This window comes from Octopus bimaculoides, chromosome 8 (assembly GCF_046866305.1).
Source record: "Octopus bimaculoides isolate indiv1 chromosome 8, ASM4686630v1, whole genome shotgun sequence".
Classification (NCBI taxonomy): domain Eukaryota; kingdom Metazoa; phylum Mollusca; class Cephalopoda; order Octopoda; family Octopodidae; genus Octopus; species Octopus bimaculoides.
The window spans coordinates 43,371,141-43,389,981 of NC_142935.1; the positions used below are offsets into that span (position 1 = coordinate 43,371,141).

An 18,841-nucleotide genomic window follows, 5' to 3' on the forward strand; every position below is an offset into this window, starting at 1 on the left:
AGCTACTTATAAATGCCAAAACCTTCCCAGATGAAGAATGCAGCCCACTACATAGGTTACTTGTTAGCGACTTTAGGATCAGGACTAAATGGATGCCCGGAAGAAGACCAGCATGGGAAAGAAGGGTCTGGAAGCTTAAGGGTCCTCTGAATGGTCAGAGATTTATAGACGTATTACTTGAAGCTTTTGGTGAAAAGAGGACATAGCATCATATAATGTGAAGGACAACTGAAGTTTCCTACGGGAAAACCTGTTCGGGAGAACTGACCAGATCTGTGGATGGTGTAAAGTCCCTTCTCGACCCAAGGTAATGTGGTGGTGGAACAATGCTGACAGGGCCATTAGGGAAAAGAAATAGGCATGGAAGGACTGGAAGAATGGTGGTATCAGGGAACTGTATCAGATCACCAAAAGAGAAGCTAGGAGGCAGGTTTACTTAGCCAGAGGGGAATCAGATGAGAAAAAATTTGCCAATGATTTGTGTCATAAGGACCAAAGACTTGAAGCGTTTCATGCTGCAAGACAATGTGTGAGAGAGACTTGGAGACACTATTATGAAAGGTTGCTAAATGACGAGAATGAATGGGAGAAAGAGAGCCTGAAAAATGTCGACCTAACAGAGGGACCAGCTATTCAAATTGACAGTACTTTGATAGATAAAGCAATTAAGAGTATGAAAGCAGGGAAAGCCCCCGGCCTATCAGGAATCACTGCAGAGATGCTTAAAATATCTGGCGGTGTAGGCTCTAGTATAGTCAATCAGATGATACATGAAGAGTCATACCTAATTATTGGTGTAGCAGCACCATAGCCAACTGCTATAAGGTAAAGATGAGGCATTAGATAGAAATAATTACAGAGGTATCAAATTGTTGGATCGAGTGATGAAAGTCACGGAAAGGGTCATAGCCCAACCAACTAGGGAGAGAGTTAGTTTAGACGAGATGCAGTTTGGGTTTGTGCCAGGCAGAAGCACCACTGGTAAGACAGCTGCAGGAGAAATTTCTAGCCAAACATAAACCTTTGTACTTGGCTTTTACTGACATAGAGAAAGCCTTTGACAGGGTCCCTCGATCCCTTATCTGGTGGTCAGTGCGGAAACTAGGGAAAGATGAGTGGTTAGTGAGAGCTGTACAAGCCATGTACAAAGATGCTGTCAGTAAGGTGAGGGTTGGCAACGAGCATAGCGAAGAATTCCGTGTAGAAGTAGGAGTCCACAAAGGATCAGTCCTCAGCCTCCTCTTATTCATCATAGTCCTCCAAGCAATAACAGAGAAATTTAAGACAGGATGCCCCCGGGAGCTCCTCTATACTGATGACGTTGCTCTAAGGAAGGCAGACAAATCACAAATCCTTTTAAGTAGATGACCCTGCTCGATCTGTAGAAAAGGCATAGGTAGACACTCCATAAGATGTATCCAGTGTAAGCTATGGACACGTAAGAGGTGTAGCATTATAAAAGGAAGGCTAACTGGGAAGATAGTCTTTGTATGTGGCAGACTGCAGGGGCAATAAACACTGAAAATGTGCAGAAAATAGATTCCATCACATGCCAGGGAAAAACTAGAAGTAGTTGATAGCTTCCTAGGTGACCTAGGTGACCAATTCAGTAGCGGGGATGGATGCTCTGAGAGTGTAGCTGTGAGGATAAGAATAGCCTGGGCAAAGTTCAGAGAGCTTCTACCTCTACTGGTAACAAAGGGCCTCTCGCTCAGAATGAAAGGGAGTCTGTATGATGCATGTGTGGGAACAGCAGTGAAACATGGGCTGTGACTGCTGAGGACATGCCCTGAGAAAAAAGTTGGACATAAGAAGCATCAGATGTGGCATGCAAGAGAGACGACTGCCCTGGTATGGTCATGCGTTACGTATTGATGAGGACAGCTGTGTAGAAGTGGCACACCCTAACAGTGGAAAGAATCTGTGGAAGAGGTAGACTCAAGAAGATATGGGATGAGGTGGTGAAGCACGACCTTCGAACGGTGGGCCTCACAGAGGCAATGACAAGCGACCGAGAACTTTACAGATATGCTGTACTCGAGAAAATCCGGCAAGCCGAGTGGGATCGTAACCGAGACTGTTGCTAATGTCGCATAACCAGCCATTTAAGAGTACTCTTCAATCGTTGGGTAATATTGAGCATGTTGTGATCATGTATTTTGGGTTTCTTTTTTTTTTAGAACTATATTTTCCAATGAGTTCTTTTTTTTTAACAAGTAAGGATTGTTTTAAAGAAATTTGACTGCTATTTCTATGTCATGTGACCACTTAGATGTCCCATCGTTGGTTCGTTATTTATCCAATTAGATTTTAGAAGTTAATATTTACAAATAGATTAAGAAATAAAAATAGTTTCTTTCTTTTTATTTTTTGTATTGAAATCTTCAAAACTATACAAACTGGGGCAGTCATGGTGAACCATTAAATCCGGCGTGTCGAATTTTTTGTTTTTTAAATAATCCTCTTATTAGTGTGTCGTATATGTACCTCTGCTTTACATTCAAGCAAATGCAAATAGATAAATGGCTTACTTAAATACAATTTGAAATTTCAAAACATGCTTCTGAAACTAAGATGAAATTAAATATAAGTTACCTAGTTTTTTGCAAACAACTTACAAAAGCAATTGCTACCAGTTGAAAGTTTCACATACTGTAGCAGATTATGTTGATTAAATTGTTTAAATCCTGTGAGACAGTGTAATAATCAACATAGAAAGCAAAACCATTGCTTACAGTTTTTATTTGCACGTAGGGTGAGTATACTACGGGGTGCTGAAAAGTTCCTGGCTTCAAGCGTGTCGTGAAAGGCGTGATTGCAGGTCCAGCCTTCCGAGTTCTTTTACAGGGCTTTGAAAAATTGAAGGACTGCTGCAATAAGTATGTGATTCTGAGAGGGGAATATACTGAATAAAGCATAATTAACTGATCCTCCTGTATTTTCTTTTACCTAAAGCCAGGAAATTTTCAACACCCCCTCGTACAAGGCTATAGTAGCAGTCAGCAGTCTAGTGGTACAAACAAAAAAACGAAGCTCGCGCACTCTTAGATGTGTGCCTGTTAGGAAAAGCTGCTTTTCAGAAAGTGAAAGAGGTACGCATGTGGAAGCGAAAAATACTGACCGCTGATGTTCTCTGGGGGTTCCTATTTATATTTATGGAAAGAAGCTGAATACATGTCCGAGAACAAAGGAATGTAACTTATCTTTTCTACGTTAACCTCCAGTTAACTCAAACAAGGAAATCGAGATAAGAGTAACAAGTGACCTCAAATTTCCTAGTATTAATGCTGAAAACAAAGGAAAGGATCTCGTAGAAAGATCTAGTCTGAAGTTTCAATTCTTGGCTCAGAATCCAAGAAATGTTTTCTTACACTACTCCCACCGTATAGAATTTCCGAAAAAAAAAATCACGAACGATATAAGGAAACAGAAGGAAAGAAATGGGTGTGGAAAAATAAACGTAGGGCAAAATAAATATTTCAGAGAAAACAAAGAAAACACACACACACACACAACTTATCTATCTATCTATCTATCTATCTATCTATCTATCAATCTATCTATCTATCTATCTATCTCTACAAATGTGATTGTGTGCTTATGTATGTATGTATAGCTATATATAAGTAGATTAGTAGAGATGCCCAGCGTTGTTAGGCATTAAAATGATATAGTTTATATATATATATATATATATATATATATATATATATATATATTATTATGATTGACCGTTGACTGAACACTATTCAATTTTTTTTCTCCGTGTTTTTCTCCTTGTCTCCGTATTCTTTCTGTTGAAGAGCGTAGCTCGAAACGTCAAAGACTTTCCGTATTCCCGAGCGTCATACTAATATATACTTTTGTTATTTACACCACCTGTCCTCGTCTGTTGTTATTATTTGTATATTCTCCCATATATATATATATATATATATATATATATATATATATATATATATATATATATATATATATATATATATATATATATATATATATATATATATATATATTACAGTTTTGTTGAAACAGGTGATACGGAAAGTGCAGCATTGACGACAAAATAAATACACAGTCATGTACAAAATGTGATGTCGTTGTCATTGTGGTATAAAATGTCCTGTTGACAATAGAAAGATTATCTCTATGAAATGTTATATTGCTTTAATCGACATGAAAATAATGGAAATGCAAATAAAATTCCCTAATGACACTGACCAGCTCTCACATACGTATAGTGTGTTTAATAACGTACATAAGGCGGATAGACGCACACACTGTGAAACATATACACAATCATACACTCATAGACATACATTCACAGACAGATACACCTATACAAAATGTGACGTCGTCGTCGTTACATATATATATATATATATATATATATATATATATATATATATATATATATATATATATCTGTGTGTGTGTTTGTGTGTGTGTGTGTGTGTGTGTTTGTGTGTGTGTGTAGATGTGTGTGTGTGTTTGAGTGTGTTTAATAACGTACGGTTACATATGTATATGTACGTGTAGATGCGTGTGTTTGTATGTATGTATGTAGTGTTACGTATACACACACACACACACACACACACACACACACACACACACACACACACACATATATATATATATATATATGTATATATATATTAATAATATTGGAACGTTGTCTGGATATTTGCAGAGAATAGAGTAGAACCGTGTGGTTACTATAGAGTAGTACTGTGCGATTATTATAGACTAATACCGTGTGGTTACGGCAAAATGACAAGGCTGACTGTGGTTGTACGTGCGATTATACTACGCTCAGTGAGATTAGTTGTAGTGTCAATAAGTCTAACGCGCTTCACATCGACTTAGAGGTCGATATAGTGAAGAAAAATCAGCTCCTATGATAGAATCGGCAACTTAGCGATCACGGAAACCCACTGAAAAACACGACGAAGACCTAAGTTTGAAATGAGAGACTATTCACCAAAAATTTGAATGGGTGATTGGATTATTTTGCTCGAAAATTTTATAATTGCGTGAAAAATCAAAATATAATTGGATATCGATAATATCGATTGAGCTAATTAACAATGTAATCCAACAACAAACAACGCAACGAAGACCTTTCAATATGCTTCAGAAATTTTTCAGTCATATTTTTGTTTTTGTAATTATATTAAACTTTGCCTGATTTTCTGGCCGAGCTTTGCACGGGTTGCTACATAACAAATAACGCCATTTTAAAAAACAATGTTAGACTACTCAGTCCATCAATCTTGATAATTTAATTCCTTCTACAAGAACTTGATGTCATCATAACTGAATTCAAAAAGTATAAGTGCAAAAAAAAAAAACATGAAAAAAACTGGCTAAAGTCATGTAAACGCCGCATCGTGTTGCTCTGCGCAACCGGTCAGTTTACTGGGTTTTGAAACGACTTTATATTTATTGATTGTAATATGAGTGTTCTATCATTAGAAATGACAGAAAAAGTGCATTTTTTAAGGGTTGATATGACGAATCTTTAATTTGCGACATATACTTTTTTAGCATCCAGATGGCTCTTTTGTCCAAAAGCTAAATTTACACGGGATATTTTATTCGTAATATCATCCAACGAATATATGATGCAGAGATATAAATGCAGATTGTTTTCGCTTTAAATATATCATACAGCAGAAGCAAGTTCCCGTTTGCATGAACCTAATTTATTAACAAATGTCAAGTATGGAGTCTGGCAAGTAAAACCTGCTGGGTCACGCCGCGTCAGCGATCATCTGAAAGCATGGCTATCACAAGTTTAACTAGTTTACAATCTTTTATACCCTCTAAGTACGCGCGCGCGCACACACGCACACACACACACCCTCACACATACATACACACTCACAAACACACATTTATGTATTAATACAAATCTATTTCTCTATATTTAGATGTTTCTCTAAACCTAAAATTTCCTCTTATAAACTCAACGAGAAACTTCCCCGCTTACTCAAACAGTCTTGTCATCCCACATAGTGTTCAAAAAGCTGGTAACCATCAGCAACAGAATATCTAACAGCTCTTCTTTTAAAGAAATTTTCGTGAAGGCATCCCTTTACTACAACAATGCCCCAACCAATATTGACTTCAATAATGAATTAATTTACAGCTCCTCTAGTAATAGTACGAATAGCAAAATTAGATCTAAAAGTAGACTTAGGAGAATAATTTGGTTCATCCCAGCTTTTCCCTTAATGTTAAAACTAACGTAGATTAAAAAAAAGTTCCTATCTCTCAGGACAAACATTTTCCGGTATATCAAAGGTACAGAAAAGTATTCAACAGGCGCTCAGTCAAATTATCATATAGCTACTGTTCCAATATGAAGAGCACCATTATACGCAAACCTCACTAAGAGCCTACTCGCAGATATAACGGTCGAGGCCCAATAAATTATCCACTCGACCAGGGGCGTATGATTAAATCCATCATATATGAGGCAGACGTTACTGCAACGCTAGATGATTAACATAACTGATAAGAAGAGCTACATCGGTCTGTGTGAAGACAACTTAAAAAATCGCTGTACTAACCTCATATCTTCCTTTCGACACAGGGACAAAAGTAAGACCACTAAGCTGGTTAGCTATATATAGGGTTTGAAGTATAACGCCACATAACATACAATCAAGCAGAAAATAGTTGAAAAGTCCACGCTATATATCAACGGATAAAAAACATGTAAGTCATGCGTAGCTGAAAGAGCACAGATTTTTCAGATCTAAGAACTCCACTGCACTGCTAAATTACAGATCTGAAATTTTCGGTGGATGTAAACATATGAATAGGTTCCTGTTGGCGAATTGGAAAATACCACCCTCTCCGATTTGAGCAGCTGTACTGATGACTCTAACCCCCTATCCATTCAACCATATGACTTTACGATCAAAGGGTACATAACTTTAATTCTTCCCTTTTTTTTCTTTTTTCGCTTTTGTTTTCTGGTGTTTTCAACTTTCCACCTTTTACATCTACTTTCTTCTCGTCCTTTCTCGTATTTTCTTTTATTTCTGTCGTCTTGTTATAACTTGTTATGCCACGTGGGCAGAGCCTGAGGATTGCATGAAGGCACCGGGAAGCACTTATAGCCACACCTATTGTCTGCGCTGCTACATTACCTCTAATTCTATATATGTTAACCATTTCTAAGTTTTGCCTATTTAGCAGTATATGTTTCTATGAATAGATCGAATAAGACCGAAAGATGTTAGTTGATTTTGCCAGTTTCTTTTTCTTTGAGGACAACATCTATTTATGTGCATATTGATTTTAATTCCTCCAAATTTTATCTGGTTGATATTATTGAAAATAGTATTTTTGTTTTTAAATTTCAAACACCCCAATACAGGAAATTTAGTCAAGTAACTTCTTGAATATTCTCAGCACATCGAAGTTTTCCAACGTGTTATATTTAATGCGTGAGGCACCACTTTGTGTATTTAGTCTGCAGAATGCATCCCTGAGTTATGTTCCCTCAGCCATATTGTTGAGTTGAATATATGCTTTATCTAAAAGAAAAATGTTTTGACAAGGTAGCCTAGTTCTAGGTATGTCTATGTACACATAAGGGCCCACTCACGTTCACATGGGTGTATATACACGCCCACACACATACACACGCACTCGCATATATGTTCACTCAGATACATAGCATATAATGTGCGCATGCATATTTGCACATATAGGCATGCTCACATGCACACGCATATCCATTCTTACATAGATACATACATACATGCATACACATTTATGTACTTACATACTTACTTTACTTATTTACTTATAGCGTAGAAATCCGGAGCAGGCTCATTAAGTTAGATATTGTTCTTTGCGACAAGGAGCAAAATCATGCATTCTAGCAAGAATATGTTTCCCGGAGAATCTGAATGCCTCAAAGGAAACTAGAGAATTAACGAGAAACTTACAACTCGCGTTGCGAGTCTCTGGACTTTCACTCATACCTAATATCATAGACATCGTTGGGCTATATAAAATCAGATCTGCATAAAAGCCTAAAAATGTTGCTCTTCAAGAAAGAACAGAGTAAGTAGATTCACCTTATTCAAATACAATTAGTTGAACAGTGAAAAAATTTTAAACATTACATGGTTTCTCTATTTGAGGTTACTGGATTGAACTTCTGCACGAGGTTACGTCTATATGAAATCCACACACGGTCACATACACGCACAGACACACGCACACATAAAGAGTAATAAAGCATATACACACTTGCGCACTAAAGTGATATGCATACCTATTACGGTATTTACATATAAGCACATACAAACTAACACATTCATAATCTCAAGAGCTTAGACACAAGAGCCTTGTTATTTTATCGGTGTCTACTCCAAAGTAAAAAAGCATGAAGATGGTTGTGTGTGTGCGTGCGTGCATGTGTATGTGTCAGTCTGTGTGTGTAGAAAGAGAGAATGAAAGAGAGAGAGAAATGGCAATACATTAAAAAAAAAGACAACAGAAAACAATATTAGTGTTATTTCAAAATGTTCATTCATACATATAGCTGTTTCAATAATTCTTACATCACACGATCGTTATATATTTGATAAGAACCATCTCAACAGGAAGGTCCTTTGAAAATCAGCTACAAAATTCCTTACAATTGTTCCTTCCTCACCTCACCTGTTATAAATACACGCAGGCATACACCTATGTATACATACATAGTACACACACACACACACACACACACACACACACACACACACACATAAAAGACTTTCTCACTTCCCGAGCATTAAACTAATACATCTGTTTTTTGTTGTTTTTTTTTTGTAAATTCTCACTGTGTATATATAGTTGGAATTTACAGAAAAACAAAAGACGAAGACAGGTGTATAAACAACAAACAGGTGTATTAGTTTAACGCTCAGGAAGGTGAGAAAGTCTTTTACGTTTCGAGCCTACGCTCTTCAACAGAAAAGAACATGAGAAAATAAAAAGAGAGAGAATTAAAAAAAGCTTTAGCGGCTAGCGGTCAATCATGGCAGCTGGCTGGACAGAGGTGGTTAGACAGGCGAGCTAGGAACAAGGGGAGATGATAATGTATTGGTGATCCCAAACGTAGGTGTGAGAGTGTGTAAGTGTGTGCGTGTGGATAGGGTCTGGTGGCCTTGACGTATGGATGTGTGCCTATGTGTGTACGTCTGTAATGTGTGGGTGTGTGGATGATAGTGTGGTTGCTGGGAAGTGGTCAGTGCTAGTGTGTGTGGCGTGGTGGTGTTGGGGTGTGGGGATGCAAGGGTGGGGTGTGGGGATGCAAGGGTGGGGTGTGGGGATGCAAGGGTGGGGTGTGAGGATGTGAGGGTAGGGTGTGGGGATGTGAGGGTAGGGTGTGGGTTTGGGGTGAGGATGTGGAGGTTGGGGTATGTGGTAGTGGGATGCGTGGGTGGGGTGGGGTATGTGGGAGTGGGATGTGTGGAAGCGAGATGGGATGGGATTGGATGTGTTGGGATGTGTAGGGGTAGAGTGTGGATGAAGAGAGGAAGTAGGTGTGAGATAAAGGGAGCAGAGATGAGGGGAGTCAGATGAAGAGGGGAGGGGGTTGAGCCCATGCGGCACAAAGGAGCGAACAGAGAAGATTAATTCCTGTTCATGGCGAAGGCGGGAATCCGGATGGCCCCTGTACAAAGACAACCCAAACACAGACAGGTGTTGCTATGAATGACCGCTAAAGCGGAAATGGCGCGAGACCGGGGTGTCGTTTCGTAGTCTAATGTGTCGGAGGTGTTCCGCGAACTGGTCAGTCAAGCGGCGTCCTGTTTGACCGATGTACAGAGAAGGACAGAAAGAGCAGGAGATGCAGTAAATGACGTTGCTAGAAGTGCATGTAAAAGAGTCAGTGATATGACAGGGACGATGATGGGTGCCTGTGAGGATGGTGATGTTGGAGAGGTAGGTGAAAGTACATCGGCGTGGACGAGAGCAGGGGAATATGTACATATATATATATATATATATATATATATATATATATATATATATATATATATATATATATATATATATATATATATATATATATATAGGCTATATTAAATCTCTGAGCGAGATGTAAACAGTAGCAATACGGAATCGTAACATATAATTGCCAACCAAGTGTAGCATCCTATACGGGACAGTGCTACTGACGTTTATAGCCCCAGGAAGACATCTCTTCCAGCTGACTAACGACACACATTCTGTGTCCGATTAGTATATGTGAGGGGAGGTCATCACTCCCATCCCTAGCCATACGTGATACACATGAACTCGAGTTTCTTGGTGGTTACACGTCCTCAACGTGTGTTAATCATCAGCTAGTGATGAAAACTCAACCCACTTGAAAAATACCATATGCTACTGTTTATATCTCGCTCAGAGATTTAATATAGCTTATTTCTCCTTTTTCGAGATCAGCGACGGTTTGTCACTGGAAAAGGCATATTGTATTTTACGAGTAGGCTGAGTTTTCATCACTAGCTGATGACTAACACACGCAAACACACACACACACACACACACACACACACACACACACACACACACACACACACACACACACACACACACACACACACACACACACATACATATATACGACGGGCCTCTTTCAGTTTCCGTCTACCAAATCCACTCACAAAGCTTTGGTCGGCTTGAGGCTAGAGCAGAAAACACTTGCCCAAGGTGCCACGCAGTGGGACTGAACCTGGAACCATGTAGTTGGTAAGCAAGCTACTTACTACACAACTCACCTGCGCCTATATATATATATATATATATATATATATATATTGGATCCTAGATCTCAGTGGAACTGATGACAGAACGTTTACCTCTCATCCCACCTTTCGATATTACATATTTCTTTCTCTCCTTTTTTTTCTTCTTGTTTTACAGATTCTTTTTGTTATAGCAAACTTATCTATTTTATACACATATATGTATACACATTCATATACGTACATACATACATGCATACACATACATACATATGTATGTATATATATGCACACACACACATTTTACATAAACATACGATATATATATATATATATATATATATATATATATATATATATATATATATATATATATATATATATATATATATATATATATATTTATATATATATATATATATATATATATATATATATATATATATATATATATATATATATATATATATATATATATATTTAAAATTTACAGAAAACAAAAGACCAAGACAGGTGAAGGAACGACAAGCAGGTTTATTAGTTTAACGCTCGGCAAGAATGGAAAAGTCTTAGACGTTTCGAGCCTACGCTCTTCGACAGAAAGGATTATGAGGAAAAATTACAAAAAAAAAAAAAAATTTAAATAACGGAGAGAGAAAAATGTGTAGGCATTAACGGGTTAGCATGATCCATACCCCTGTCATAGCAGATTAAAAATATATTATTGATATGATGATACGAAGTATATAAATGCTAATATATATTATTAAAATAGGTTTTTAACATTCATTATAGACCAGTTCTTTTTCAGTGTTATCAAGTGCGTTGTTTGAAGCGGGTACTTTAAACAGGATACATTGAAATCTTCCATACTTCGAAGGTCTCATGCTAAAAGTGCTGCAGAAATTTTGTCTGTGACAAAGTATAGCACATTCCAGTGGAGATCTGACAGAACAAGCGGTGAATGACTGTAGCTTCTTCGTACGAGTAGATTTGCAATATTTCCCTTTAAATGAAAAAAAAAATAAATAAAATAAAATAAAAGAAATAATTAGAGAAATTAAAGAGAAGAAATTAAAGAGAGAAACGTAACCAAAAGTTTTCTTTCTCAGCACAAACACATTCATAAATGGACACACACACACACACACACACACACACACACACACACACACACACACACACACACACACACACACACACACACACACACACACACATATATAAATTCAAAGTAAACAGAAAATGGAAAAATATTAATCAATAACAATTGACTTACATCAATTATTATTTATTAATTCAATACAAATAGACTGTATCCCATCTAACAGCTGTTTCTGCTTCCATTGTTATAAGGTATTACTATTGATATTCTAAAAATTATATTCATCATATTAGGTAATAAATCCGATCTGGAACATGGAGTTTCATCAGAGTGAAGAAAAATATATACATAAAAGAAAAGAAGAGCCTCGAAGGGAAAAAGAAAGGCTTAAAATGTTTGAATCATACCATTGTGCTTATGTGTCGCTTTAGGACGTTGAGTAAACGACTAAACTTAAAATAGTTATTGGTGGGTTATTTTTTCTATAGGTGTAATAGAGTGGATAGATAATAAAAAAAAGTAAAACTTAAGGAAAATTACAATAACGAAATACGCCAATAAGTTTAGTCAAAGAGGGAGTGAGGGTGCCATAACGTTTTGAAGTAATCATAATAGTTCTTAATAATTATGTCTATAGTACTAATTAATAGTTTTTATCGTAATAAAGTGTCCGACAATTAATTTCTGTAATTTACTTACATATCAGTAAGTAAATAATTGAAATTAATAGTCGGGCATTCAGACCATATTATTCAATTTAGCTATCGATTTTAAGACATTCGACTATGATTTCAAGCTGTGATTTGTGATTTAGGCAGTGCCGTCTTAAAGTATTGATACATGGGGTAGTTGCTCAGGGCCACCACAAGTCTTAGGGGCCCAATTATGACTTAAGAATGTATGTGGCTTGCTGTGAATAAATACTGTAGGGCCTTATGCACTGATTTCTGGGACCCATAATGCTACGAAGATGGCGGGGCAAACCACAAGTCTTAGGAGCCCAATTATGATCTATGTATGTATGTGGCTCTGTTGGGCTCTGTGCACTGATTTTCTCTGGGGCCTATAATGCTGCTAAGAGGGCTATGGATTTCGGTGCTACTTTTCGAGGCTTGCATTTTAAGTAGTTGAAGCGTTGTTACTCATGAAGTCAAAAGTCTGCATGCAAGGGAGTAAATTTTAAAATCTGGTTTAAAACTGTACCTTGATTTGCATTTCCAACTGCTATACCAGTAACTTGAACTTCACAGATGTGGAGAAACTCTGTAAAACTTGATACACGCTGGATCATAACATAACGAGCGATTGCAGTACATTTTACAGAATGGATGTTCCCACTAGCTTTTTCTGATACTTCTGAACACTCGGAGTTGGTGTTTAAATAATGAGCACGGAAAGCGAACACTTTGTAATATCTTGAAAATTCAACTGAAGATATATAATGAAAATAATGTGTGTGTATATATATATATATATATATATATACACATACATACAAGGTTGGCTAAAATTCAGCCGAGAGTAAATCAAAATTACATAAATACAATCGGTAATTATGTATTGATTTGAATGGAAAAAAGTGTCGTCCAAGAAGGACTTCAGTTTGAATAATTTTCATGTTGTTTCATATTTAGATGCTTATATTAAATTCATTCAGTAGTTAAACATAAATATATCTTGGAATTAAATAGTTTTGATTTACTGTCAGGTGACTTATGACCAACGTTGTATGTATGTATGTATGTATGTATGTATATAATTAGTAATCTGCGACTGATACGTTTCCTATCGAGTAAACAACGGAGCAACATAGTTGACTCCCTAAGTCTAAAACATTTCAATCTATTTCTTCTTTCTTTTCCTCCCACATTTTCTATTTCATTCTTTCATTCTGTTCCATTTTATTTTTTTCTCCCAATCTCTTACAACCGCTTACCCTTTTTATGTTCTTTCTTTTGCCTGAACAAGCAGAACTAACATCCTTTTTATGTGCTTATTCGTCAAGAGAGAAACCGAATAACTACCCGTTTTACAGTGTTAAAAATTGAAATTTAAAAATCAAGAAAAGAACAAAAGCTTAAAGTGAAATTGAATTTTCGAAAAACAAAACAATGCTTAAAGAGAAACTTAGAAAAGCAAAAGGTTTGCGTTGGCGTGATGGATGTTCGGTGATAGAGTTGGCAGTTTCTACTGAGTAAACCGTTTTGTTTAGAAAAATACCCACACAATGATGATACATACATACATACATACATACATACATAAATACATACATACATACACACACACATACATACATACATACATATATACATACATACATACATACATACATACATACATACAAAGACTACGCATGGGCATGTTGCCCGGAAGCTTGAAAAAGACAGTAGAATTGACACGAAGTGCAACTTCTCTTGGACACAAGATCACTACATCATATCACACTTTGAAGGGTATGCGTTTGCAATCCAGGAACAGGAGATTGCCACAAAATACCTGGTGAACAAAAGAGACAATGACGCTCTTGTAATCCCAAGGTGCAACCGCATGTGTAGGTTGTGTCATGTTTCTGTGGAAGACATCACGCATGTGATTAGCAACTGTCCTAAAATGCCGTCACGGTACTACCTCCCTATGCGGCACGATGTTGTCGCTAAAATAATTTACAATGCCATCCGCAAGAAAGACTGTCTTGAAATAAACTTTAAAAATTCCTCTGATATGGAATACATTCATAAACACCAACTCAAGGAATACTGGTGGAATATTCCCATCGAAACTTCTGTCAAATATAAACATAACAGATTGGATATTGTCGTTTGGGACAGAAGGACAAAGGTATGTACCGTCATAGAGTTCAGCTGCCCTGCAGCTATAAATATCTCTTTAAAAAAATCAAAGGAAAAGAGGATATCTATGGGCAACTGCTTCGAAACCTCCAGTTTCTATATCCAGACTATGAATTCATATTCATACCAATAATAATTGTTAGTAAATGCTTAAAGGAGAATCTGGCTAATTCGTGCATTAAAGTGCAATCCGTGAGTAGAACAGTAAAACATGCAAGACTTTTCTTAAGTTCCAAATGTGAATTTGTCTATGTTAGCTACATCCCGAAGATTGAGCCTTGTCTTTTTGTTGGAAACCGGCTCCCTCCTCAGTGGAAGAATTATAATAATTAAAAAATAGAAGAGACATACATGCATACATACATACATACATACATACATACATACATACATACATACATACATGCATACATACATACACACACACACACATATACATACATACATACATACCGATGAGACATGACGTTGTAGCCAGTACACTGTATAATGAGATCTGTCGGAAGGATAACCCCGAGAGCAATGAAATAAGACCCTTTTTTGTGATAGAGGCCATTCCCACTCATATTAAGAGTGCTGGTGGAATGTCCCAGTGAAAACCTCAATAAAATGTAATCATAATAAACCTGATATAGTAATTTGTGATAGAAAAGAGGAGCAGTGTACAGTTGTGGAAATCAGTTGCCCAGCAGATGTTAACATAAAGTTAAAGATCAGCAAAATAAAATACCTACGCTGAACTGTTGGGAGATCTATAGTTACTCTATCCAGATTACAAGTTCAGGTTTATGCCTGCAATTACTGGGGCACTGGGAATGTAATGCACTGCCTAAACATCAAACTTGGGAAATTAGGCTTCTCAAAACCAGAAAGGAGGAACGTAATTCGAAGTCTACAGAACCAAGCCATCACTGGAACTTTAAAAATTTATGCGCATATCTAGACACACAACTATGTGCATGAGAATACAACATAAAACAAAACATACAAATCTGCACATGCATGATTCAAAATACTGCACATATATACACATACATGCAAAAATACCCTGTTCATTTTGTTGAAATTCCAATGAAGGAGCTTCGGATCTAGGTTAGAAACCGGCTCTTTCTCCATTATCTTCAAATAAAACTGAATAATATCTCTCTCTCACACACACATACACACACACAAACATACACACATATATAACTTGTCTATCTATCTGTCTATCTATCTATCTATCTATCTATCTATCTATCTATCTATCTATCTATCTATCTATCTATCTATCTATCTGTGTGCGTGTATGTGTGTGTAGATAGATAGATAGATAGATAGATAGATAGATAGATAGATAGATGGATGGATACGAAAAAGAGAGAGATAATGACTAAGATTGAGAGGCAGAGAAAAAGATACAGAAAGAATGAAAGAAAAAGACAAGAGAGAATGAGAGAGTGGGAACGAGAGAGAGAGAGAACGAGAGAGAGAGAGAGAGAGAGAGAGAGAGAGAGAGAGAGAGAGAGAGAGAGAGAGAGAGAACGAGATAGAGAGAGAGAGAGAGAGAGAGAGAGAGAGAGAGGCAGTAAAGTAGATTTAGAAAAAGATGGAGGATTTACTTACAGCAATAGTTTTCAAAATATACAGTAACTAAATCAATTTTATGAGCGACTCTCAAGTCAACAATCCACCACGGATTCATCATGTAATTCGTTCGGCTGCATGGTCCGTTCCGATTCGTCTTGCCATCTATAGCAAGCTGGGCACCATACTTATCGGCCACACTACTTTGTTTTACTGGTTTTCCTCGTGCAATGTTGTTGCCTGCAGCTGGAAAAAAGAAACAAAAATATTGAGAAAAATTTCCTATACTCTAAAACACATCATCATCATCATCATCATCAAGATCCCTTGTCAGATTCAGCCAGCCGTTGGGGTCCCACTCTAGATGCTTTCATAGTCAGTCGTCACAACTGGTCTCTGATCTGTGTCATGCTTAGCAGCTTCACTGTGTTCTGACCTGTCCAGTCCTTGATGTTATCAAGCCAAGATTTTCTCTGTCTTATCTGCCTCACTTTCATCTTCCCTCATCTGTGTCATGAAGAATGATTTTGGACAGTGAGTTGTGGAAGGATACATGACCGTGCTAGAGAAGCTTCCGTCATTTTTACCTATGCAAGGAGTGGTTCCTGTCTGCCACCTTATTTTTGACTTACTGTCTTGTAAGGCTGCTAGCTTTGTGATCCGCCCCAGTCTAATAGATCAAGGTCATCTTATCCAAAATATAGTCGTAGTTGTTATATAATCATAGATAAGTCCTTATCGAGCAGACCTAAATCACCTTATCTGAAAGATGTTTGTGCAGTTATTGTTTACTTCCACTCATAGTTCAGCCCTGATCGAGCAAATCTAGAGCCAAAGACGATATGTCAGTCTATTTTAGTGTTATCTAGACACAAATTATCTAATGTGACCCCCGCTATTCAAAAAGACAGCAGAGTGTGCTTTGAGAAAAATTCATCTGTTATTTCTAGTAGGTCTTTCTATTAGGTAAAGGGTTCTTTGTCGGCTGAGAAATTTAGAAAGACAGATGGATGGAAAACGATGTGTAGATACAAAAATATGTATGAATACACACACACACACACACACATACGCACACGCACACGCACGCACGCACATACATATTTATATGTGTGTGTATCAATATATTTATATATATTTGTATGCGTGTGAGTAAACGTATGTACGTATGTGTGTATGTATGTATGTATGTATGTATGTATGTATGTATGTATGTATGTGTTGATCTACATCTTTTTCTGGGTATGACTTTAAACTGCATCGAGTAGTGGGCCCTTTGTTCGTAAGCTCCAGTGTTTTGAGGTGTGTGGAACCGCATCTTAGCTACCATTTGTTCTCAGATCTACTCAGATCTGGACTTGTGGCTCTTGTCAGGATCCCAGTTATGGACTAATTAGTAAGTTAGTCGGGAAAACAGAGCTCGTAATCCGGGAAGTGAGGGGAACCCGTCTTGAGGAAAGGGAACCCTGATTCCAAACCTCCGGCCGTACTCAACCACGAGAAAGGCTTCGGGAGTAAACCCTATGGAAAAATCGCGAGTCGGAGCTCTTGGGAAAGTTCGACGTTGACTACCACCTCGTTCTGCGACGATGCTGGTGCCAAACTGCAAGGGGCATGCTGTTGCTTTGGAGTCATCAGTGCTTTGGAGTCATCAGTGCTTTGGAGTCATCAGTACTTTGGAGTCATCAGTGGGTATACGCTGCATGGGCAACAGCCTGTCCTCCATACCATACTATCAAACACCCTATGCTGGAAAGATAAAAAAACATTACTACTCAAAGAGCACTGGAACAGCCTACGAGTGCGGCTAGTGTGGCCGAGACTGCTATTCGTGCATCGGACCGTTCAATCACAGACAACGTTGTTCAACGGCAGACAACTAGGACCTTAAGCCTTAGCCATTAATGACAGATGCGGACCTCAATAAGAGAGAGAGAGAGAGAGAGAGAGAGAGAGAGAGAGAGAGAGAAAGAGAAAGACAGACAGACAAATGGATAGATAGATAGATAGATAGATAGATAGATAGATAGATAGATAAGGCATGTTGACAGGTATGTGTTCTCACTGTGCACAATAACTTATAGATTATCGACATGAACGCTGTCTCAGTACTTCGGTGAATCAAGCAATAATTTAGTACAATAAAGTACATGAAGGCAGCAACTACATTTAAGATAATCAACGAAGCATAAAGTCAAAATAGAAAAAAAGTAAATTAATTGTACACAGAAAAAAGGAAGCATTTTTAACAGCGACGACGACGATGACAAAGGTGATTCCAAATTCTGCCCTTACCAATACAGCCTTGGACCAAGACTACAAGAAGGAATAAAACACGCAGCATCATTCTTTATAGGCTGTTCTTTCTACCATAGAAATATTCCAAAATGACTTCAGCTTTTGTTAAGACATGTCTTCATTTATAATCATCATCAATCGAAGATCAATAAGGTTGTTATAATATTGATGTTAAAGACCATTATGTCAATACATCTATGTAACCATCCACCCATCCATCCATCCATCCATCTATCGCTCGGCTTCTAAAC

The 18,841-nt window shown here is 37.4% G+C and overlaps 1 protein-coding gene across 1 annotated transcript; it reads right to left on the minus strand.

Moving 5' to 3' along the window:
• Positions 1-11,283: 11,283 nt before the first annotated feature.
• On the minus strand, positions 11,284-16,911 carry LOC149134377 (fucolectin-6-like). Its single transcript, XM_089355952.1, has 3 exons — positions 16,332-16,911; positions 13,078-13,302; positions 11,284-11,775 (listed from the first exon to the last, which is right to left on the minus strand). Exons 1-3 carry the CDS (start codon positions 16,411-16,413, stop codon positions 11,549-11,551), a joined length of 534 nt encoding a protein of 177 aa, XP_089212078.1. The 5' UTR covers positions 16,414-16,911; the 3' UTR covers positions 11,284-11,548.
• Positions 16,912-18,841: the final 1,930 nt, after the last annotated feature.

Bases quoted from the DNA above. Each gene is read 5' to 3' on its own strand.
- LOC149134377 (XM_089355952.1), bottom strand. From the start codon at position 16,413: ATGATGAATCCGTGGTGGATTGTTGACTTGAGAGTCGCTCATAAAATT. The intron at 13,303-16,331 runs GTAAGTAAATCC...ATATATCTTCAG, and splicing joins ATATTTTGAAAACTATTGCT to TTGAATTTTCAAGATATTAC. The intron at 11,776-13,077 runs GTACAGTTTTAA...TTTCATTTAAAG, and splicing joins AGTTGGAAATGCAAATCAAG to GGAAATATTGCAAATCTACT.